This window comes from Candoia aspera, chromosome 1, assembly GCF_035149785.1.
Source record: "Candoia aspera isolate rCanAsp1 chromosome 1, rCanAsp1.hap2, whole genome shotgun sequence".
Taxonomy (NCBI): domain Eukaryota; kingdom Metazoa; phylum Chordata; class Lepidosauria; order Squamata; family Boidae; genus Candoia; species Candoia aspera.
Genome location: NC_086153.1, coordinates 222557294 through 222580375, shown reverse-complemented (window position 1 = coordinate 222580375; position 23082 = coordinate 222557294). Strand labels below are relative to the sequence as shown.

Here is a 23082-nt window from a genome sequence, read left to right as displayed (position 1 = left end):
GCCAATTGGGATGCCTTCTCCTTCGCACGTTTTTCAGCCTGTCTCTGGCGCGTGCTGATTGGGGTATTCAATTCCTCCTCCAGATCTTGCCCAATCAGCGTTGTAAGTCCTTCCCACTATGCTGAGTCATGCTGGAGTTTCGTTTCTCCGATTCCAGCCAGGTAAGTTTCCAATTCCTCCTCTGACTCAGAAAGTGAAACTAATTCTGAGTCAAAGGCAACCTTGGTTCTGACAAGAATTTCAGGTGGCATCAGGACAATAATCAGAGACATTTGCATAAAGAATCATTCATGTGTAGGTCTAAGCATATAATTGATTTAGAAATGCCTAAAGCTGCAGAGAAACAGTTTTTTTTTCTGCAATCCTCAAACAAGACTTCATTGTGTCCCATGTGATCATATAATAATGCATTTTTAAAACTTCCTAAAATTGCAGTGTTTCCATTTTTAGCTACCAAAACATTGTTCCTGGTAATTTATTTCCCAACTAATTATGTAGCACTTTAAAAAAAAAAATATGAAACTGGTATTAGTTGGAGAGGTGCACCCAATGAAACACATGTTTTGATTTTACACTGGGTGTGCTAATGAGACACTTAACTCCTAGGCCTCTTTTCCTGGCTTTGATCCTAAACAAATGGTAACTTCTTGGCCATCACCCAACTGCACTTCTAATTAATTCACAATCAGGTTTTCATTTTATTCCCTTGTCCAGCTCATCACTTTTCATTTGTGCTAATGCAGTAGAGATGAAAAGCCCACAAATGGCAGCAGGTTCTCCCAAAATGTTAAGGGTGACAGGGAAGAGGTTCATGTCCAGAAATGTTCAATGGAAATAATTTCACCTAGACAAAGGAAGGTGCTGCCATATTAGAGAGTCGTAATTATTTATCATTCAGAACATATTGCACCTTTTAGTGTAACTCCACATACATAGGGAACAATGACAAACTAGCACATTAGAAGACAGTTATTCTAGAATTTATGAACTGTTCTACTTCTAATTATAGTAGTTGGTTACTAAAGCTCCACAAAAGGGCTAGGCTTTGGACTCAGAATGGTTTAGAAAGTCACAGAAGCCCCAAATCCAGCCTCTTTTCCATTAAAGTCTCTTTTCAATAAGACTGAACTTTTTTTTTCAGGCATTATATAAATTGACCTATAGTATGAGACCATTACAGTACATTAAATATTGACTGGATTATTTCAATGAACACTATTTACTTCATCTTTGGTAACTATGAATAGTGAGCAAATGAAGATGAAAGTAGATGTATGCACAGCTAATTCAACCCCCTTAATGGTGTATATATGCCATTCCCAATTACCAGCCAACAACAGACTGGCATATATGGCAGTCTGAACTGGAATTCCTTACAAGAGCTTTGAGTTTCTAAGATAGAGATAGCAATCTGAACCAACCAGAATTCGGATTCCGTTAGATATATTGAAGGCAGCTCAAGACCGGACTGAGCCTTAATGAACTAGGGAGATAACCTACCAGTACAATAGACACTTTTATGTCTTTTATACAGATAAAGTGATTACCCAGGGTGGCTTTGGTGGATTCTCATTACTTGAAGGGGATTTGACGTCTACATATCCTGTCTATTTAAGGCTTTAGGTTTCCAAGGTCAACATTAAAGTAGCCATTCAAAACAGGTTTCCAGGAAATTCTAAGTGGGTCCTGTTGTTGGAGCTATGGAAAGATATTGGTTTGGGAGGGATCAGCTTGTTTTCTTCCTATTCTTAAGGAACCAAATGTGTTTCTCTTACCCCAACAAGAAGCACAACAATGAATCCTAGCTCGATCATTATTGTAAGGTTACATTAACAGAATCTTGCAATACTGAAAATATTTCTCCCCTCCTCTCCTTTTACTCTGTGGAAAACTAGGGAGGGTCCCTTCCGAAATACTCCCCATGCCCCCTCTCCTTCTGCAGACTGAGATATTTTTTACATGCCAGTTGTTCAGTCTGCGGCTCTTCCTCCATTCTCCCAAGGTCATTCCCACAGACATTACGGTTTCTTAAAGGACCTTTCCTGAATACTACCAGGTGGGGGTGGGGGAGGGACACTATATGAAGTTTACAAGGAGAAGGGCTGCTGAGGACTCATCTTTGATAGACATCTGCAAGGCAAGGGAGTATCTAAGAAAATACTAAAAGTCTTCCCTGGAGAAAATACCCAAGTAGCCTAAACTTCATATAAGTCAAACTCAAAACATTATAGGTTATGGGAGATAGACAGACAGATGCACACACACACACACATTCACATTTATGTATATGTATATGTATAAAAAAATAGCCAAATAAATTCCACTGAAAGATGAAGGCCTCTTCACTGAAACTTAGGTACCATAATCTCCCACACCGATCCAGTGGAGGCTGATAAATAGATGTCTTTGGCCTTCCCAGAGAGAGAGTGCATGACGCCAAGTCAGCTTCTGTGGCTAACAAAGAATTAGAACTTGGGTTTCCTTGTTCCTAGTCCAGCACTACAACCATTATACCACACTTGCCCTCAACAGCAATCCACTAATTTACCGTTTTGGTAATGACATGGGTGGAAACATCCTGAAAGAAAGTAATAGCAAACCACTTGTGTATTCTTGCCAAAAAACCCAAGCAGATGTGTCTATACTGTACTGAGAAACTGAGTTCAATGCAGACGTGTCTTTAAGGTAATGAGAAACTGAATTCAATTTTTCAATTCATGTATGTATATACAGTATGTATGTGTATATACACACATATCATGTGTGTGTATATGTACTGTATGTGTATTTGTGTGTGTGTGTGTGTGTGAAACCCTTTTGCTTATACATAGATTTGTTCCAATTTGTTTTATAAAAGGGCATTTCTGAAAAAATGGCATTGTTTTTACTTTAGACCCTCACGGTTTAGTGTTTATTCTCCATATTATTTTATTTCTTTTTCTTAGATCTTTCCTCTAAGATATATGTACATTTGTATGCACATGCACAGACTTCCAGTTGTTTGGTTGTTGAAGAAAAAAACCCAGACTTTGTGGAATAAACGTATTTCTAAATAAACTAATTTTTGGTCTGTTTTCACACTGCCTGATTGACTTCTGCTTAAAATAAATTGTGGCAGATATTTCTTAAGTATTAGTTTCATATCGCTTTTCTGTCTGTGGTGAAAGAAAATAATTTTTAAAAATAGTTGCTCATAAAAAAGCTATCGGCCACATTGCATGGAATATCTTTTAATAAATGCATATAAGAAAAAGTGAAAATCGACCAGAAAGATGCTTGAGGAAAAATGTATACAGACAACTCAGTGAAGGTAGGTATTGACCACAACTTGATACTGAGACTAAAATTAGTGGTGAGACCAACTGGTAAGCCTGTGATGTGCTCCGCAAACTTGCAACAGTGGTGTCTTCCTGACAACTTTAATGTACAAAATTGTACCTGAACCTTCAGCAGAACGAAGACTTTTCTAGTGTATGCTAAAATACGTTTCAATACTTACTATATGAGCATCCAAAAGCTTCAACCCGCAGGCCAATATTTCCATTTGGATTCCACGTCAGAGGCACAAAGCGCACAAAGCGAGCTTTAACGGAGTGCAGAAATTTGTGCTGCACCACACTGTCAGCATTGGCATTCCCTTGGAAGACCTGCAAAGAACAAGAAGCTTGAGGTAGCATACCTTTTTTTTTTTGTTTTCGGCAAACAGAGTCCATACGGTGATTCATTTCATCTCAGCAGATGTAGCTCATGCCAGAATAGTAGCCTATAGATATGTAATGCGGGATGCAACTATAGCTTCTCTGATAGGTAACTGTCCAGCCTCTACTTACATGCCTTTAGGTTTCAGCCTCTTCCAAGGTAGTTTGTTCCAACTATCAAACAGCTCATAATGCAAGGAAATTTCTTTTTATGCTTAGCTAAAACCTGCTTCCCTGCCATTTCTATTCCTCAGGGTTAGCCTTGTTCTCTGAAGCAATAGAGAATAGAGATTTGAAAACCACTGGCATATCCATTCTTAAGCTTTTATTCTCCAAGCTAAAAAGCATCAGCTTCTTCAACTGTTCCTTCTAGGACATGGTTCTGAAACTCCAATTTCTCAATGTCCTTCTTGAGATAAACATAGACATATTGATTTATGTATATATATATGGAATTCAGCATTAATATGAAGATAGATTAATGCAAAATAGCTTTCTCTCAATCTGGACACTATACTTTTGCAACCATAGCCCAAAACTATATTAGCTTTTTAAATACCACAGAGTATACTGCTAGTACATGTAGGATGACCAAAGGTGGCATGTAGCTCCCTAATGCCTGGATGCAATCTCCAGAAGCCCTTCTAAAGCTGCTAAAATGTAGTTTTTAATATTACAGAATGAGAAAAAAATTACATATATGGGTACTGATCATACTCATTGCATTTAAATTCACTGTAGGATTTGCATTGGTGCTACCCACTTATATTTCCTAGACTTGCCTACTTGAATTATAGATTCCAACCTGCCAGGTGAAAGGGCAAATATAACCCTTGACCAGAAAAGACTGTGTGTTCCAGCTCTGGTATCTTCTCTTGGAATCATACCAGAGTTTCCTCTAGACAAATGTATTCCTTTACCTGACCAAGACCATCCCTACCTACTAATGCAGCGTTTCTCAACCTCGGCAGCTTTAAGAGGTGTGGACTTCAACTCCCAGAGTTCCCCAGCCAGCCATGCTGGCTGGGTAATTCTGGGAGTTGAAGTCCACACCTCTTAAAGTTGATGAGGTTGAGAAACACTGTATTAGTGTAATCTGCTTTATTTAAAATAAAATAAAATATTTTTTTATTGTTGTGAAATGGTATCATGATAAAAATACTTGAGATCTTCAATTGTCTCTTTAAAACAAAGAGTGTAAACATAGGATTGTGTTGACCCAACTAAAGTCTACCAGGCTATTAATTTTTGGCATGGTCTAAAACTTCACCTTTCGGTTCAGAACTTAACTCCAACCATTCAAAGAGACTATATTGTTGTTATAGAAAACAACAAGAATTTCTCTCTTGTGCTGATCTTTTGTGAAGCTGCTGTTATTTACATCACCTGGGAACTAGAGTGGAAAAAAGGTAAATGGGGGACAAAGATTAATATTTTAAGCATCAACCTTTGGCTTAAAGCTGTAAAAAGCAAACAGAAAAGATGTAAGTTGGCAGTGACATTCAGGGACAGGGAAAAGCAAAAGTCTCCTTTAGAAAAGACAGTCTGCTCCACAAGGCATAATAAATTAAATGGCTTGGGCTGATGTGCAACTTGCAATCTCACTTGACAGAACAAGCCTCAGGATAGTAAGCCCCAGCATATTTAGAGACCTATGTAAGCTGGCTACCATAATGGCTGTGGCGATTATCTTCTCTCCCATTTTATTAGGCAGGTAATGGGGTAAGGTTTGAACTCTACATGGAAGGAGGCAGTGTTGGCACACACACTTGAAGGATGAGATGATGGACTGGAGGCTAAATACTTTTCAAGGGAGGTTTTTTTTGTTGTTGTTGTTCAGAGGTAGATGAGGGGTTCTTATCTGTCAAAGCTACACAGGTTACTGAAACAAAAGAAAAAAAATAGAGATGTTTGGGGGTTGCATCACAGAAGTTTTCTATTTGCACTATTGCACTCCCAAACTAAAAAGGTCCAAATGTAAGCTTCTACCCACCACTGTCTATCCATAACTGCTAACTGAACTAAATCCAATGCCAAACCGCACACTTGAAAAGATCTCGAGGGGATTTGGTTCATACGCAACATTTATGACTTTTGGGAAAACAAACTGTCATGATGTCTCCTTGAAGAAGTGACTCTGAGAACCAGGTCCATCAAATGTTTTTGATGCCAAACTTTGTTTCAACAAGTTTTGACCAGTTCCAAAAAGATTCAGATCTTAGGATGAATCTTAAGGATGGACATACATTACATTATATAGTTAAAGAATATATGATAGAACAGCAGAGAAGAGATTGATATATTTTTTAACGATTCATAATGGAACTTTATATATCTCTTTGGGTTCTAATCAAGGGAAGCCATCTTCCAGAAGTTTTGACTACAATGACACAGTCCCTTAGTCATTAGCCATTCTTGCAAGGGTTTGACAGCAATAGGAAGTCCAAAACATCCAGAGGACATTTGGGTGACTATCCTGATTCTGATACTTTGGACTCAACCGATTTAATATGGAGGGATTTATAACATGTGTCCTAAAAACGCATCTTGAAGATTAGCAAAGCTTAGGCTGACCACAAGCAGACAGAAATAGATGGCTGAATCTTTAATATATGTTTATATATTACTTGTGTGGCATACTATACCAGTTTTTACATATATATTTTTATTGATAGGATCTGGTCATCATTGATAAAACCATCCCTTTGTGTGTGTGTGTGTGTGTGTGTGCGCACACACGTGTGTGCATAGGTGGGAAAAAGGGAAAAAAAACATATTAAGTATTCCACATGCTTCCTTTTCTCTTCTCTCTTGGGGTTAGGAAACTGTATTTTGTGGAGGTGGAATGTCTTTTTGACAAGAATGTTTCGTGACATTTTGAATATATTATTATACCACCAGGAGAAAATATTTGTCAAATTATCCAGTCTGGAAAGATGAGAATGCTCTCACCTCCTATCTCAATTCTGTGAAAATATTATAGAAAAGTAATGCCAAGTTGGAAGCAACCAATCAAAGTGATCACTGAGGAAAAGCTAAATCTGGGGTACTATTTCTGAAACTTGCTTTTATTCATTGTTAGGAAAATAAGCAAGATATATTCAACTTTGGTGTTAGTTGAGTGGTTTTTAATTTTTTCAGCCTAACCTAAGGAACTGGCTACTCTTCACATATAAGCAGAGAAGGTGGCCTAGTCTACTGGGGAAAATAGTATATGATAAGACACTGCCTTCCACATGAGTGCATTTTAATTGCAAGATTCATTCAAACAGAAATACACCCAGCAAGAGCAGCTAAATTGCCTACCTTCCCTGTTTAACATTTCAAATAAAATACGGCAAAAATATAATTAAGTACTTTCCTGCTGAAATATTTTAGGAGTACCAAACTGTGTAAGAGCTCCAGTATGCTACAGTGGTTAAAAGGTTAGACTGGGACCAGAGAAACCGAGCTTCTATTCTAGCATGGAGTTCATTAGGTAGCTTTTAGTTATGCATTATCTACTCCAACTGTCTTCACAGGGTAGTTATTGCAGGAAAAAAATGAGGAGAGATCTCTATATGCCTTGCCCTGAGCTCCTAGAAGAAAGCAGGGACGTAATTTCGATAAATACATAAAATATATTGTCTGCAGTGACTGGTTTCTTATTTGAGATGATACGTTTCCTTGAAATTGGATTGCACTGGAGTCAGAGCTGGCTTCAAGTGGCCTTTACATTTAGAACAGGCCAACAATTTCTCTAAGGCAGGATTTTCTCTCAGTAGTGACAGTAGTATCATTGCTAGAAAAGAAAAGAAATTAGAAGAAAAGAAAAGATTTTGAGGTCTTCCCTTAGGATCCAGTTGGAGGCTGGGAGGCTGCAGATGGCTACAGAGTAATTGTACAAAAAAAGGTGATTATACAAACCATCCCTGGCCATTTTGTAACAAAATAGGTGCAAGAATACCACTCTACAAGATGACTATTCTGCCAATGAGAGCTCCAATGGAATCTGACTTATTATTTGAAATAATTTTCAAAAGCAAATTCCCTTTCATCAGACTGAATGAGAAGAGGTAGAAAAATGCAGAACTTCTCTGGCCAGAATTACTTTCAAGTATCAATAATTATGAGCATGTGGCCTGATAGTAACTCAATAACTGGTTGTATTGTCCAGTGCCAACTTGTATTAATATTCCTACTTGGAGTTTGAAAACTAGAAGCATAAGTTAACATACAGATATCTATGTTTATTTTTACCTTTGGCAGAAATGCTGATGCTATCATTGCTTAAAAAATACTCTCTAATCTGGTGTCCTCAGATACCCTGAGAACTCTAGGAGTTATAGACCCAATACATTTGGAAGGCAGTAAGGCTGGCTGATTTCACCTACTAATTAACTGAAGAAGCAATGATGAGAGGGCAAAAATTCATGCTGGGCATATCACTACTCACTCCCAATGAGTGTAGACATCAAGCACCTCCTATCCTGGAGAACATGTGAAGCTGTCCTGAATTCAGATGGGTATAGATGGAAGTTTCTCCAAACAATGAAGGATCCTAACTGGTCCAGCATTTCTACCTTCCTATCTCTATGCACAAAAAGCCCATCACTGAACATGCACATAGCAGGTAGTGGGGCCAGCATGCTGGACTGGACTCCATTATGTCTCATTTTTAAAAAAATAACATCTGCAAAGTATCTGCTTTTACCTCTGATAACAGCTGTCTATCCCTTTCTTACAGCTTGTTGCTAGGAGAAGGAGGAGGAGGAGGAGAAGGAGGAGGTATCAGGGAGGAATTAGATATGTCATCCATTTTTGTCTTTGCTTGCTTCAGCCCTAACAGACTCCTACCCACAATCTGCCATCCACCAAATCTGAATGTAGTTTTCAGGGGGAAAAAAGTTTCTCATTTTTGCCCCAACAAGCAGTTTCAATCTATCAGGGTTCAAGTAATCTCTACTGTTGCACTGTCAGGTCTCAGAAAGTCAATACCTGGATGGTAGTCCAAATATGTCTGAATAAAAAATACTTATTGGAATTAAGACCCACTGAACCTGATGAAACTTTGTCCTGAGTATTTGCCTATACAATCCAACAGTTTATCACTTCTCTCCCTTTTTGAATTGAGAGAAGCAAAACAAAAAACAAAAAAAACCCACTGCTTAAGACTCACATTTTCTATGCTCCTCTGAGAGAAGCAAAAAACACTGCCTAAGAAAAAAAGACTGCCCGGTTATATCTCCGCCTCTATGTCTCTTGTCTAATCGACAACCTAATCTAATTCTATAACTCTTAAAACATCAAATTTAAATGTTAGGATTTCGCAACTACCACAAGTATTTACACTTTCCCCCCTACAGGTTAAAACAAAGAAGTTCTTTGACAACAACCTCCCTTTCTGTCGGTTCTTAAACTTGAACAGCTTGAGGATTATGTCCATAATTAGCTGTGATTTCAAACTGCAAGAAACAATTACACAGTATATGCTATGCAAAAACCTTGAAAAATATGGGGACAAGAGAAATTGACTCATTCATTATCGGAACTTCTGTGGATTGAAAAGACCATTCTTTTCCATCTTTCTGAACATGTTTTGTTGTCTTAATTGTAAGCTTTGTTGCTATTATATTGCTCTTAGAAATAACAAAAAAACTTGTGTTCAAACTGCAACCTATCTAAATCCTGACAGAAGTATCGAATTACTAGAGTGTTAAAAGAAGCTGATTTTAATGGCTATGTAGTGTTGCCTTGTTGTCAAAGCAACTGGTTGCTTTATTAAATTCTGTGGCTGCTTTAAATAGTGAGTATAAATCCTTCAGTATAACTTCTTATAACATTAGTACAGAATGGCCATACTGAGATGGCATAAAAATATATTGTTAGCATTAATGTTATCAAGAACATTATAAAAATGTTCCCCACCTACGAAAATAGTAGCAGGGAACCCTCCCCCCCCCCACACACATACAATGATAGCTTTTGCCATATGTGATCTTCAGTTAAATGTTTCTTGGTCTTGTTACATTTTCAAATTTAGGTACATCGAAAATGTTAGTCTTGAGGTAAGACAGGACTCCCACTAGCATCTACTGCAACTGACGATATTCCTCAATTTCATTAAGGAAATTGTCACATGTTCAACAGTGACCATATGTTTTATGTTTAAAAGTTGCATAACAGAATTTAGCATGCAATAAATAAAAATTATATGATTAACTATGTACGGAATAATGGTGGGAAGTAATGCTCAGAGCTTTTGTATATTTATCATCACTGATAATGTTTAATAAGCTAGCACAATATTTTCTGTTCTTGCCCATTTGGACTTATAAGGTTACACTGGAAAAGAGTTTTTGTTATTCCATGCTACAGAGATCTCAAAATTCAGATTTTGTTGTTTTGTTTCATTTTACACATAACTATTTGACATTTTGTCATGTAATAGGATGACTATTACATCCTATTCAGAGTTGCAGGTTTTTGTTGTTTTGTGCCTTCAAGTCAGTGTTGACTCCTGGTGACTGTCTGGACTGATCCCTGCAGTTTTGTCAGTAAGATTTCAGAGGTGGTTTTCCAATGCCTCCTTCTTAGGGCTGAGAGAGAGTGACTGGCCCAAAGTCACCCAGCTGGGTTCATGGCTAAGGCAGGACTAGAATTCAGGGTCTCCTGGTTTCTAGACTGATGTCTTAACCACCACACCAAATTGGCTCTCAGCAGAATAATTCTGCAGCTTAAATAAAGGAAGGACATTTTTGATTGCCCCCCCCCCATGTTCTTAAAAAAGAAGGAAAAAATGTGGACAGAATCCATCATTGCTTAATGATATAGAAGACTGGAAATTGTGCTCTCATATTGAGAATTCCACAGTGAATTGTTCATGAGATAATTTAACTTTCCAATGTTTATTGGGAAAAATTAGAAGATAAGCTTTTATGGACAGCTATTATTAACAATAGGAAATGGAACAATGATACTCTGTCAGGTCGAAGTCCAGGAAGAATTTACTAATATTGCACTAAATAATACGACCAGGATAAAATCCCACCTTAAGCATACAGAGTATAATATTTAAAACTGAAATACCACTCTATTAAGGTGGCTGGATAGGAACATTTTATTCTCCAGATTGTTTTTTCCTATCATTATTTTCAACTTCCTTCCTTCCTTCAAGGTGTACAATTTAATTTATACAGCAAGCATCAAAATGCAACCCTATGAGATGCACCTCCTTGTACCTATCAATACGCATGGTTTTTCAGCATAGGAAGCAAGTAGAAGAAGGTTTCAGAAAATCAGTAATACCTCCCCCCGCCCTCTCTCTCTTGCAAACTCATTCGCATACACACACACATGTACACCATCCTTTCAGTTGTAATTTTAACTCTAAGAAACCTATCACTCATTTCACATTATGGTGCCAAACATAAATGAGAGCAAGGCTGTACAATTTGGGAAGAGAACTATACAGTCAATATTTGGTTTACAGAGGAAAAAGATGTAGATAGAACACAAAACCTTTATGAGTGTTAGAAACTATTACCTTTAACATTTTGGCAGGCAGAAATCTAATAAAAGGACCTTCTGAAGATTGATGTCCAGAAAACATAATTTTAAGAGGGTTGGACTTTTACGTGTGGCCCTAGAAATGTGTGTGTCCTATTTTATGCAATTAAAATAAGATCTGGATTTTTTAGCCATAGTTTAGGGAATACATTACAGTTGGATGGGCTTACCTAACATTTTTACTAAATAAAAAAAACCAGGTAGATGATAGAATATTATCATCTCCAACAATAACTGCTAGAGAAAAATGGAACCAGTAGCAAAATAGTGAAATTTCTTTTCATCGTATGTTTACAGTTCCACTCAAGTCATGATTTCTAGGGCTATTCAATATTTAAGATTCAATTCCAGAAAAGTGTTGTGGAGCCCACGGGAATATACATGAATGTAGCCCCTGCCTGCCACTCTTTAATGCAGGAGGCACTTTAAAGTACTGCCAACTGATACGACATTCAGTTCCCTGTGGGCTCCAAAGCACCTTTTTGGAATTAAATCCAAAACTACACAGCCCTAATGATTTTCTCTAGGCGCCTGTTAAAAAGTCTTTATTAAAAAGGTACTGTTTATTTTAGTTATAAACCAGAGGTATGGTGACAGGTTGACATTGTTTGAATAGGGCTGGAAAATCTCCAGCTCAAGTCTGCATTTATCAATAATATTGGACAAGCCTTCCAAGCTGCATTTTGGTAATCTCAGACTTTGGGCTTAATGGTTTTATTAGCCCTTAGTTGAGATATCATGTCCACTACTAGTAATAGAAATTTGAATAATAAATAAATAAATGTCCATTATTTCAATTGTGAAGTACCCAATTAACACTCCCTTCCTCCTACACAACCCACCATTCCATGCTTTACAACTGCTTCTACATGCCTAATAAATTACCACATGCATACACAGACAAAATGTCCAATTGAGTCCGGCCAAACACATGGTGCCTGCATGGATAAGTGATCACCATCTCAACATTTCCGAGTAACAATCCATAATTCTTCATAGATGTGTTGTTCCCTTAATCCTATCTACCCACCTTAGCCATTGTCTTCCCCTTTGCCTTCCCCCAACGATGTCAGTACAATATTGCCATAGTATATTTTCTATTCATCACCTGCTTGCATCAACTGCCCAAAATATGAGTTTCTGCTTCCTAATCAGTACCTCATGGGAATATTCAGTAATTATTTAGTCTAAGATCAATTGATTGGTTCTACTTGCAATTATTCTTAGTAATAGACTCCAGATTCATAATTTAGTCATCTGTCTTCTTTCTTTCACTTCTTGTCAATATCCAGCTTTCACAGCTGTACATTATCACCAGAAAAACATTTCCTTTTGACAGTTGTTGTCACAGAAACATCCTTATCCTTCATGAACTTATATAACTTTGTCACTGTTTTCTTCCACATCACAACAGAGTTTTTATATAGCCACTTTGATCTTTTCCTCTTTGAAAATTTAGGAATTTCCCTCTACTTTTGCCTATACAGTGTTTCTTACCTATTTTCACTGCTTCTCACCTTTTCTTTGTATATATAAATATTCAGAATATGTTCTTTACATTGATCTAATATCCTGACTTTCTTACTTTCACTCTTTTTGACCTCATCAGCACTGATAGCCCTTCCAGGAGCTCATACTCCTGCAAGTATCATTCTCAGGGTTACTGAAGTTATTAAGCCCTCCCACCAATTCAAGCTTGTAATTTCCAGGGAGGGTTGTCAATCTTCCACCGGGGAGCGGGGGGAGAATTGGGGGTATGTGCAGTTTTGTATTTTAAATTCACTCAAATCATGGTATAGGCAGTGCATTGCCTACCAGAATAAAATAGACTGTCCTTCTCTTGCTCTGATGCTAAACACATCTACTTGGGAATAAGCACCATTTTCTTGTAGAAAAGGGTAATGGATTAAGAAACAATAAAATAAGAATCTGCAAGCTTGTACATGCCAGCTGTCCACTGACCGTGAAATGTTTTATTAGGAATAAGATGAATGAAAACATTATGTGTTAGCCTAGATAAATCCCAGCATATGTCTATTAAGGCAGATGTTCACACCAAGCCTACTCACGGCTGATCCAAATTCTGTTACTCTTTTTGTGACACTGGGGACCTGAGGTCCTCCAGCAGCCATTCCATCACACAGTCTAACGTATTTCACAGAACAGCTTGAGGGAAAAAAAACATGACAACCCTGTTTATTCTGCCTCGAGCACCTGTATGGAAACCATTAAGGCCTGATATGAATGCTTCATTTAAATTCACCGAAAGCTAAGAAAATGAGAGTAGTGACCAAAACAATGAAATAATTAATATTAAGTTGAACCAACTTAATTTCTGATATCATTTACAATAAAATCTTAAAACATTATTGTAATGAAATCTGTAGCAGAGCAGATATCCTTTAAATATGAATGTCTGCTAAATTTGAATGTATATCATTTTTGTCAATTGACATTATTTGCATAATTACATACATGACATAAATACCATCATTTGTAATAAAACCTCAGCTTCATGGACACACTGTTGATTTAACAGAATTCGTTCATTAAATAAGGATCTATCTAAAGTCTGCTAATCTTGGACCCATTAAATGTAGGGTTTAACAGGAATGCAATAAAGAGCCAGAGATGTTTTGATACTTCCTCATGGAGTAAGTTTAACTGCAAGGAACAAAAAGTAAATACTGTTTCCCAAATTGCAGGTCAGAGGAACTGCAACTGTTACATCTATTTAACAGTTTATAACTGAATTAAAAACAGTTCTGAGGTGATATACAAATCTCAAAGTACACCTTGAGAGAAGCCAAATTCACACAGAACACAGAAAGATAGGGAGCAGAAACAAAACACAACAAAATTCTTATTACTATTCATCTCAGGATGTGAATGTTTCAGTTCTAGATGAGAATGGAATAAATATTAATGGATCTTCAGTATGATTGTATTGTGATTCCAGCAAGCTGCTGTCATAATTGTGACTCTACCTGAAATGTTGCTAGCACAAAGGTGACATCAAAGTGGAAGGGCAGACTTCTACTTGTCTGGCAAGTGTTTCACAAAATAACATGCAACATTATGACAGCCAGTCTGGCCTAGTGGTTAAGGCAATGGGCTAGAAACCAGGAGACGGTGAGTTCTGGTCCCGCCTTAGGCCTGAAAGCCAGCTGGGTGACCTTGGGCCAGTCACTCTCTCTCAGCCCAACTCACCTCACAGGGTTGCTGTTGTGTGGAAAACAGGAGGAGGAAGGAGTATTAGATATGTTCACTGTCTTGAGTTATTTATAAAAATAATAAAGGTGGGACAAACTTTAAATTAAAAATTAAAAAAAATAAACATTGCTGTTGCGACAGATAATCCCTTGTTTGCATTCTGCAAGGAAACATTCTTAACAAGCCCTGCACCCTGAGCTAAATAGAGGTTGGTGACATACACGTAAGTATGCCGTTCTGGATCAGAAGAGAGATCATATCAGTGACACATAAATTCACTTATCTCTCTTTATTCAGAACTGGTGAGATCACATCTGGAATGCTATATACAGTTTGGAGCATCACATTCTCAGAAGGATATTGACAGGTTAGAGAAGATTCAGAGGAAAGAAACATAGATGCCAAGGAATTTGAGGCCATGCAATATGAGAATAGGCTGAAGGAACTTGTGATGCTTTGTCTGAAGAAAAAACTTAGGAGAAACATGATAGCCATGTTCAGGGAAGCTACAGGGAAGAAGGACAAGAAATATTTTCCATGGCACAGAACCTAGGACCAGACATAAGGGATATTAACTGCAGTTTACTTGATGTTCATTTAAATATAACGAAAAAACTTCATGACAATAAGATCTGTATAAAAGTGGAACAGTGAAACTATGGAGGTTTTGGGGTCTCCATTTCTGGAAGATTTTAAGAAAAGAATGATTTCTAAAAAGGTGTGTGGCATGTATTAAAAAGTAGGTATGCCTTGCATAAAGACACTATGTTGGAGATCCTGTTAGAATATTCCATTTATTCTCCATTCTTATTTCTTAAGTATGCCATGTTTATGTTTCCCATTTATTTTATTTTATGTTTCTCATTTTTTACCACTAGTTTCTGCAGCATCTAGGGCATCTCTATGCTGTCTCTGTAAAATGTTCAGACTAATTATTGCTAATACACAGGGGTGACATTTACAAATGGATCAGTGACACTGAAACTGCAACTCACCTGCTATGAAGACAGTGACTAAGGGTTGTGGGGGGAAAAAAACATGTAAAAAGAATAAGTTTTCCTGTAGCTTCAAGATTTTCCACTGACATGGAGACCAAGTGCAGGAAATACTTGTCAAGATAAATCAGCTGCTTCTTATCTAAACCTCTGTTTTAACTATGGCTGACATTTAGCAAGCCTATGCACAGTTATCCTATAATGCATCTGCATGCAGATAGATGACGTTAATCAACCAAGATACACTTTGTAGCAAGAATAATGATAAGCAGAATCTGCTGCCACTATTAGACAATTGCCTGATGTGATAAGAGCCAATGATCTGTGGTGTGATTACAGACTACTGTGAAAACAATAGGAAATTCCACACCTCTCCAAAATTAATCAAGATAAACATTTAGACTGCAGACAGACAAATATTTCTGAGGGACTAAAGTTCCCACTATGTACTTACTAACAACAAAAATTGCTTATTAATTCATTGCCCCCTGTGAGTCTTGCAAGTTTTTAAGATCTGTGAAGTACTACATAAGCTTGAGTGTGTGAGAGGACTGAACATATTTGAACATAAATGATGGCAAGATAGCAATCTGTTCCACACAAGCAACTCACGATGCTGCCAAAGTTCAATATTTGGTTCCCTAGATTGGAACTTCTAGGTTATTCGGAACTGAGCTCAATATGGATCTTGAGTTTATCTTGGTTCAAGTCCTTCCTAACTGCCCTTTTAAATTAAAATGATTCAAATTAAAATGATAGCAATAAAAGCAACCATTGCAGCCTTTGTAAGGTCTGGAATAAGTACAGGAATTGTGCACTAAGGAACTAGAAGCCGTAAGAAATAAATAGAAGCCTGCTAGATTCTGGAACCTATGAAAGGCTTCAACCATTCCTTCTCACTGCTTTGCAAAAAGACAGTAAAGGGAAGCAGGCAAAAAGATGGACCTGTCAGGCCTTAATATACACTGAGCATCTTCATGAGAAGCATCCTAAAACCAGGAGCTTGGAATTGGCCTGATTTTAAAACTAGCTAATTTTATCCCACCCAGACATCCTAGGAAAGTACATTCATCTGCACGGGCCACATTACTGTCACAACCCTTCCCTTTAAATAAAAGCTGCCACATTTCCAATCAGTGTTTTAAGCATGTAGGCCATGCATATACTATACCTTTAAGAAGCTGGATGGAGCATACATGGCTATATCACACATTTCCTCAGAAAGGAAGTATTGAGAGAGCAGATGTGTGCTTTGTTCATAGTTCTTTCTGGAAAGTTTCTTTTGAAACTTTGGAAAGCAGACAGGATAACATCAGGTGACACCTTGGTTGCATGAGCACAGTGTGCCTGGTAGGATCAACTATGAGAGCAAATAGAAAGCTTTGTCTATTAGCTGGGCTCTCAAGTCAGTCAATTCCTCCTAATATGATCCTGGTTCCACAGTTTGCCCTAACAAGGTCAAAATTTGGTGATGATAATCCTACAGCTGCCCCCACTCTGATTTGCAACCAACTGATTGGTAGCATCAGTACTGATAAAATTAAGACGCTGGACTGCCTAATGTGGTATTTTCAGAACTCTTCATTTTCAGTCAAATTACTTAACTTTCAGAATGCAACTCTCCTGGCAACTTTCAGCAGGTTTTTATATTATTGAACTGGTTCATTCAACTAGTTAGGTGTGTGCTGTTACTTAGGAAGGAAATGGGTGTCAAATTATTTTTTTTACTTATGAAAGCATTAGTAGGGTTACTTGAACGTGACCTCCTTACATGGTACCTATTCATGCATATAGAATCTATAGAAACCATACACTGATAAAAGAAAAAGCCTTCTTCAAGTCTAGCTCAACTTCATAGGCATGTCCATGTATTTTTCTTGGTAACAATGCACACATGATTTGAAGAATCCCATCCAAGTACTAACCGCATCCAAACCTACTTAGCCCCCAGGCTGATGCAAGGTCCGCCATGTGATCAGATTTATTCTTCTCCCTCTTGTTCTCTCTTGCTTCTCTCTCACTTATCCAGGATAGATATTCTAGCCATTACAAGGAGATTTGGCTGTTGACCAAAAAATGTATTCTCTTCTAAGTAGGGACAGAGATTTTTTGAGACATGTGTCCTGGCAGTAATAGCTAGAAGTGAGAGTCCTTATATCCAGTACAGCTTATTCTTAATATGACAAAGCTATTACCATTTAGCTCTTTAAATGAAAGATCCTAATATTGCAACTGTGATAGCAACTTCTTCAATTTCTTTTCTTTTTTTTTCTTTTTTCTTTTTTTGAATGAATGGAGCATACAATTTATTTTTCCAGCTGCTAGCTACATTGACCACATTTTGGCATCAACTACATATATGGAAAGAAACCTTGCAGTTACAGATCAGAGTATTGAATGACAAGGTGGACACAAACTGATGTCAGTGAAGGTTCAACAACAATGCTAAGTGAGGAAGAAAAAAACAAAAAAAGTTTAACATGTTGCGGAGAGACCAAGGCCTGCATATTCAAAACACAGAGTGCTTTTCACTACTCTGAACTTGTCTTCCAGATAGTTTCAGGAGTGTCTGCAGGATATGACTTTTAAAAAGTCAAGATGCTGGCAATGATGGTGTGATTGAAGTTCCAAGTGTGCGATGCTCATAAAATTGGCCAGAGTTTTGATTGGATTGTTGCAGCCCCCATCTTGACTTTTTTTTTTACCATACCCTGCAGACACCCCTGGACATTTTCAATATGGCTACAGTATGATTGCACTCACACTGAGCATGGAATAACATATTACAAACTGATCAAGCAAATGGAAAATGAGGTAAATTTTACTCACCTTAAACTGTTTATTTACTGAAAAGTCTATTGCTTCTTTTCAGGAACACAATCTGACATGACCTTACAGTAAGCATTGTTATTGGGTTTTTTTATTATTATTGTAAACTGCCCAGATTCCCTCTTTGGGGGAGATGGGCAGTAATAAAATTTGAATAATAATAATAATAATTGTAAGTTTTCCCCCCCACCTTTTATTCTCCATTCATATTCACAAAGAATAAATCAGACTGGGTATTTCTCATCATAACATTGTGCTTTATATTCATCCATCAATGTGGGCAGTAAACTTTGGTTATAGTTATTATTTTTATTATTTCTCTCGGATACATGTGTTGTTACAGATGCATCCCATCAAAGAAATGGCATCACAACTAAATAACTACCAACCAGCACCACTCCTTTGTTAATACAAAGGGATGCTGGGCATGCTTTTGGTTTCCATTTTAATAAGACTAGAAAAGCTGCCAGTTAACAACGAAATCAACAGGTACATTACAAGCTGACAGATAAATATTGGGTGACATATAACAAAATTTACAACCCGGCTGAGTCTAATGAATGTGCTAAAGGCAGGCATCTAATATGCTTTGTCTCATCAATTTCATCTGAAAGGCTGTGCAAGGAATTCAGATTAATTTACAGGTTTTGTTTTCCGTCTGCCCCCTCACCGCCATGAAAGAGCAGACTTGGAGGTGTAATTCACCTCTTACTGAAGCAAATTGTAATAGAGTTCTCTGCAGCTTTTGATCTGTTGAACTCAAATGAGATGTAGTTAGCACATATCTGCATAATTACAGATTGCACTTATATTTCTCAATATAATTCACAATTAAGAGGTGCTGGGCATATGGGAGTGATCTATGGGAGGAGGCACAAACTTGCTAACTTGTTAGCATGAAACATAATGGGCCAGCTGAAAGTGGAATAGGCAACTAATGTATTTGTCTTCTCTGTTTTCTTTCCATTTTTCACAGTCATATAAATATAACTTTCTCTTAGAGATATGTAAAATACTCATGGTTGGAGACTGTTGCTTGAATGGCCAAACTGAATCATTTTTTTTTTCCAAATCAAATCAGTAAGACTCCTTGGTTCATTAAGCTAAATTGGATGCCTCTGAATTAACGGCCATGCTTCAATGTACATTCAGAAATGATGTTTTCCAGATCAGTGAGAGTATATAATTATACCCAAGCCAGACTGATTTTGTCAGTGAATTCAAATTGAATGGGACTGATTTGTCCAACTGAATAAACTATCTGAATTCAATTTCGCCTGAAATACACCATTTTGCTTTTCTCCAACTGCTTCACCAAGAATGATGATGACAGCTTACAAGGTTGGAGCCCTTTTGCACTTCTGTATTACTTCTGTGGTATTTTGCAACAGTATTTTAGGGGTGAGGCTTTATTTTAATCTGATTTTTAAAAAAACTGTTTACTTATATACTGTAATGATTTTGCTTATCAGCTGCTTTTAAATAGAGGGATATTGTTCTTTTTAATAAATAGATACAATAGACTCTCTAATCAGGAAATCCCCTCCTCACACATCAGAGTCCAGTTTCGTTAAGGGCATTTATAGTCTCATCCTATCTTAAAGGTCTGAGTGTGAATTTCTCCTCTATTGTCATTCAGCTCCTAAAAAAAACCTTTCTGTGAACGGGAACTTGAAGCCATTCTTAACTCAATTCTGATTTGTTTTGTTTTGTTTTTTTGAGCCAACATGATTTGTCAGCTTATGAGAAGTTACCTATGTTTTATGTTCCATCCCCTTGTCCAAAACAAGAAGCTATATCCCTGTCATGATATATTATTGGTTTACTTTGATATGGACTGGTTAAATATTGTTTCAGGGTCTGGTTCACACAGTGAAAAAAAGTTCAGAGAAGAGCTGTAGCAGAGTCCTCCATAGCCATTCATTCTTCTCTTTCCCCTTTTTTGGTCTTGGTGGTTCTCAAGTTTATTTACCACCAGTTTCCCTCTGTATACTCCTGTTTCTTCTTCTAGCTCCCCAATAGACCTAGCTTCTTGGAAAAGTGTCCCTGAAACTTTTATAAGGCGTTAACCCCCCTTTTGCTTGGGTGGGTAAGCAGACCTCATACCCATCTTGCATGAGCCCACTACTTCTGGATCTTCTTATAGGCCTTCTGATGTCATAGCGCAATCTGTGGAAATTTAACAGCATTCCAATGCTGAGCAATAAAACACTAGCTATAATAGAATCTTCTGATTACATTAGGCTCTGTGCTATTTTAGTACAACAGTTAATAGAACTCTTTCAAATCCTTAACCATTCTGGCTGTAAAATACAACTCCACTGGGTTTGTCTTTCACATTAGTCATCACAAGTGTAATCAATAAGACTTGTTAACCTATGATGTGAAAAGGGCTAGAGGACTCCTTTGGCTCCCAGTGTGTACAGCGTGAAAGGGCAGTGACAATGTACCATGGCACTCTACAAGACAGTAATCTCCATCGGCATTTTCATATACTCGAAGCTTTAAATATTGTAATGATTTGTCTGTCTTCCCAGTAGAACACTTGTCTTCACAAAGAGAAGAATTGTACTGCTCATTTAAAACTGACTTAGACACCTGAAAAATGCTTCATTAAGATCCTTTTGTTATTGTTTTATCACCTATCCATATTTTCTCACAGATAATTCCTGTAACAAGTTGGGACAAGCTGCACAACCTAAACATGTCCAAGCATGTCTCCTGAACCAATTGTTCTGAGTCCCTTCACCTTTTCTCTATCTGATTTCACAATCCTATCTACTCATCCCACTACCACATTTTCCTGTGGTACCCTACACAACTTCATGTCAAATGTTGAACAGCATAGCACTGTTACTTCCCATGCACTTGCAAGGTATTAGTCTATGCAATTATGTACAGAGCCCAATGGAAATCAAGGCAAAGAATATTTTCTCAGATGAAACAGAAGATGAAGCAAATGCATGCCAAGGTTAAAATATGACAAATGAAAATAGAAAAATTCTCAAAGGATCCAAATTTAACTGTTTCTTAAAATAAGTGTTCCTTTTCTTTGTTTGCACATCAAAAAAGCCATTTTTCTTTCATATGATACTTATGGAGGAAAGATTTTAAAAAGTATTGGTGTGTGGTTATTTTATAGAGATAATTAATCTGCTTGAAAGTTCATAAGGCTAGATTCTTAGCCCTAGGGATATTTAGCTGTCCCCTTTATTAATCTATAAGACTTTATCCTCTTATCATTATGCTGATAGGTTTTCTGTCTCCAGAGGTCTGTAATATATACAAGTATTATCTAAAATCCAAAAGCTAAAACTGATGGAATTTTGTAGCATTATGTTACACACTAAGGAAGAGAAAACAGCTCATAAAAACTGCAGTGAGACTTGGGACAAAATTCCCATTGCTAATCTTCTAATGCATTGTTTTTCAGAGTTAATGTGGAGGTAAATGCACTGCTATATGTAACAGAGAAGCGCTTCACACAATAGCATCAGGTACTGAATGGACGGACATAATATCTAATTAAATGACTTAAGAATGAAAGTGATTGTTGCAGAAATAAACCTGCATGCCCTCACTTGAGTTCTGAAGGATTACTCGTAGGCGAACTAAAATGATGGCCATGAGTTCACACATTCACAGAGAGAGACGTGTAATGTTTTACCTTCTATCCTTTCCACATATTATAAAACAAGTAAAAATCAGGTGTTTATTCAAAAGAAAAGTTTAACAGTTATTGGTCATGAAATCAAAATGGAAAGGCTATATGAAAAAGCAGTAGAGTTTTCAGTCCCAGCCTGAATTACACAGCAGGGGGACCCTCATCACATACATGCCTTGTGTGTGCTAGTTTTCAAAAGTCCTCTGGCTAACTAGTTAAAAACAGATTGCTGATCAGATCCTGGACTCAGTTCGAAGTACTGGTTATACATGATGTATGTGACTTTGGACCAGCCTATTTGAGAAACCATGTTCATTCTTACCAGCCTTTACAATATTTTCTGAGAGGCCTTTCCCTCAGTCCTACTATTGTCAGAAACTGGATTGGACTGGAGAAGAATCATCTCATTTGAGGCATGAGGAGGGGTAATCAATCCTGGGGGTGGTCAGCACCTTGAAGAGGTTCCCATGAATTAGATGAATTTAACTTAACAACTTTTTAACATCTCTATCTTGGATTTTATATCTATATTTTTATTAAAGAATATTGTTTTTATTGTATTTTAATCTTTATTCCAGTTTTATTGTAAACCACCCAGAGTTGCTCTTTGAGTCAGATGGGTGGTGAAATATAAATAAAATAAATAAATAAGCAACAATTCTCTCTGAACTCAGGTTGATAATAATAATTAAAAAGAAAATAATAAGGTTGTAGAGATAATACCAGAATTCTGGAAAGTAGATTTATTTAACATGTGGAATCTATTTAATAAGCAATTCAAAGCTGTTGGATTTTGGCTTTTTTCCTCCCTTTCAGAGTAATATGGAGGATATCAAACTCTTCTGAGTAAGTGGGCCAGTTTGCCTTTGGGTTTTGTTTATAGGACAGTTTTTACCCCATTATTTCAAGAGTCCTCTGTTATGAAGAAGCTGTTTCTAAGTTTTAGAATTCCCTGACAAATGAAGATAATCCAACAAGCAGTGATGTGCTTTGGGGCTGAATGGCTGTGGTCTAGCTTTCTGGTATCCTGACATTTTACCACCCACTGTGGCTGACATCTTCAGAGGCAGAGTATACTTCTCAGCAACTCACAGGGACTGACTGGGCTTTTGTGTTTGTACCTGGCAAGCTGATC

General features: G+C 37.3%; 1 protein-coding gene across 1 annotated transcript in view; it reads right to left on the bottom strand.

The window, feature by feature from the left end:
- CNTNAP5 (contactin associated protein family member 5) overlaps positions 1–23082 on the bottom strand; it is a 317159-nt gene that overhangs the window by 250969 nt on the left and 43108 nt on the right. The window contains exon 4 of the mRNA XM_063309182.1: positions 3500–3647. Coding sequence (XP_063165252.1) covers positions 3500–3647 — 148 coding nt within the window. The remainder of the gene's footprint in view (positions 1–3499; positions 3648–23082) is intronic.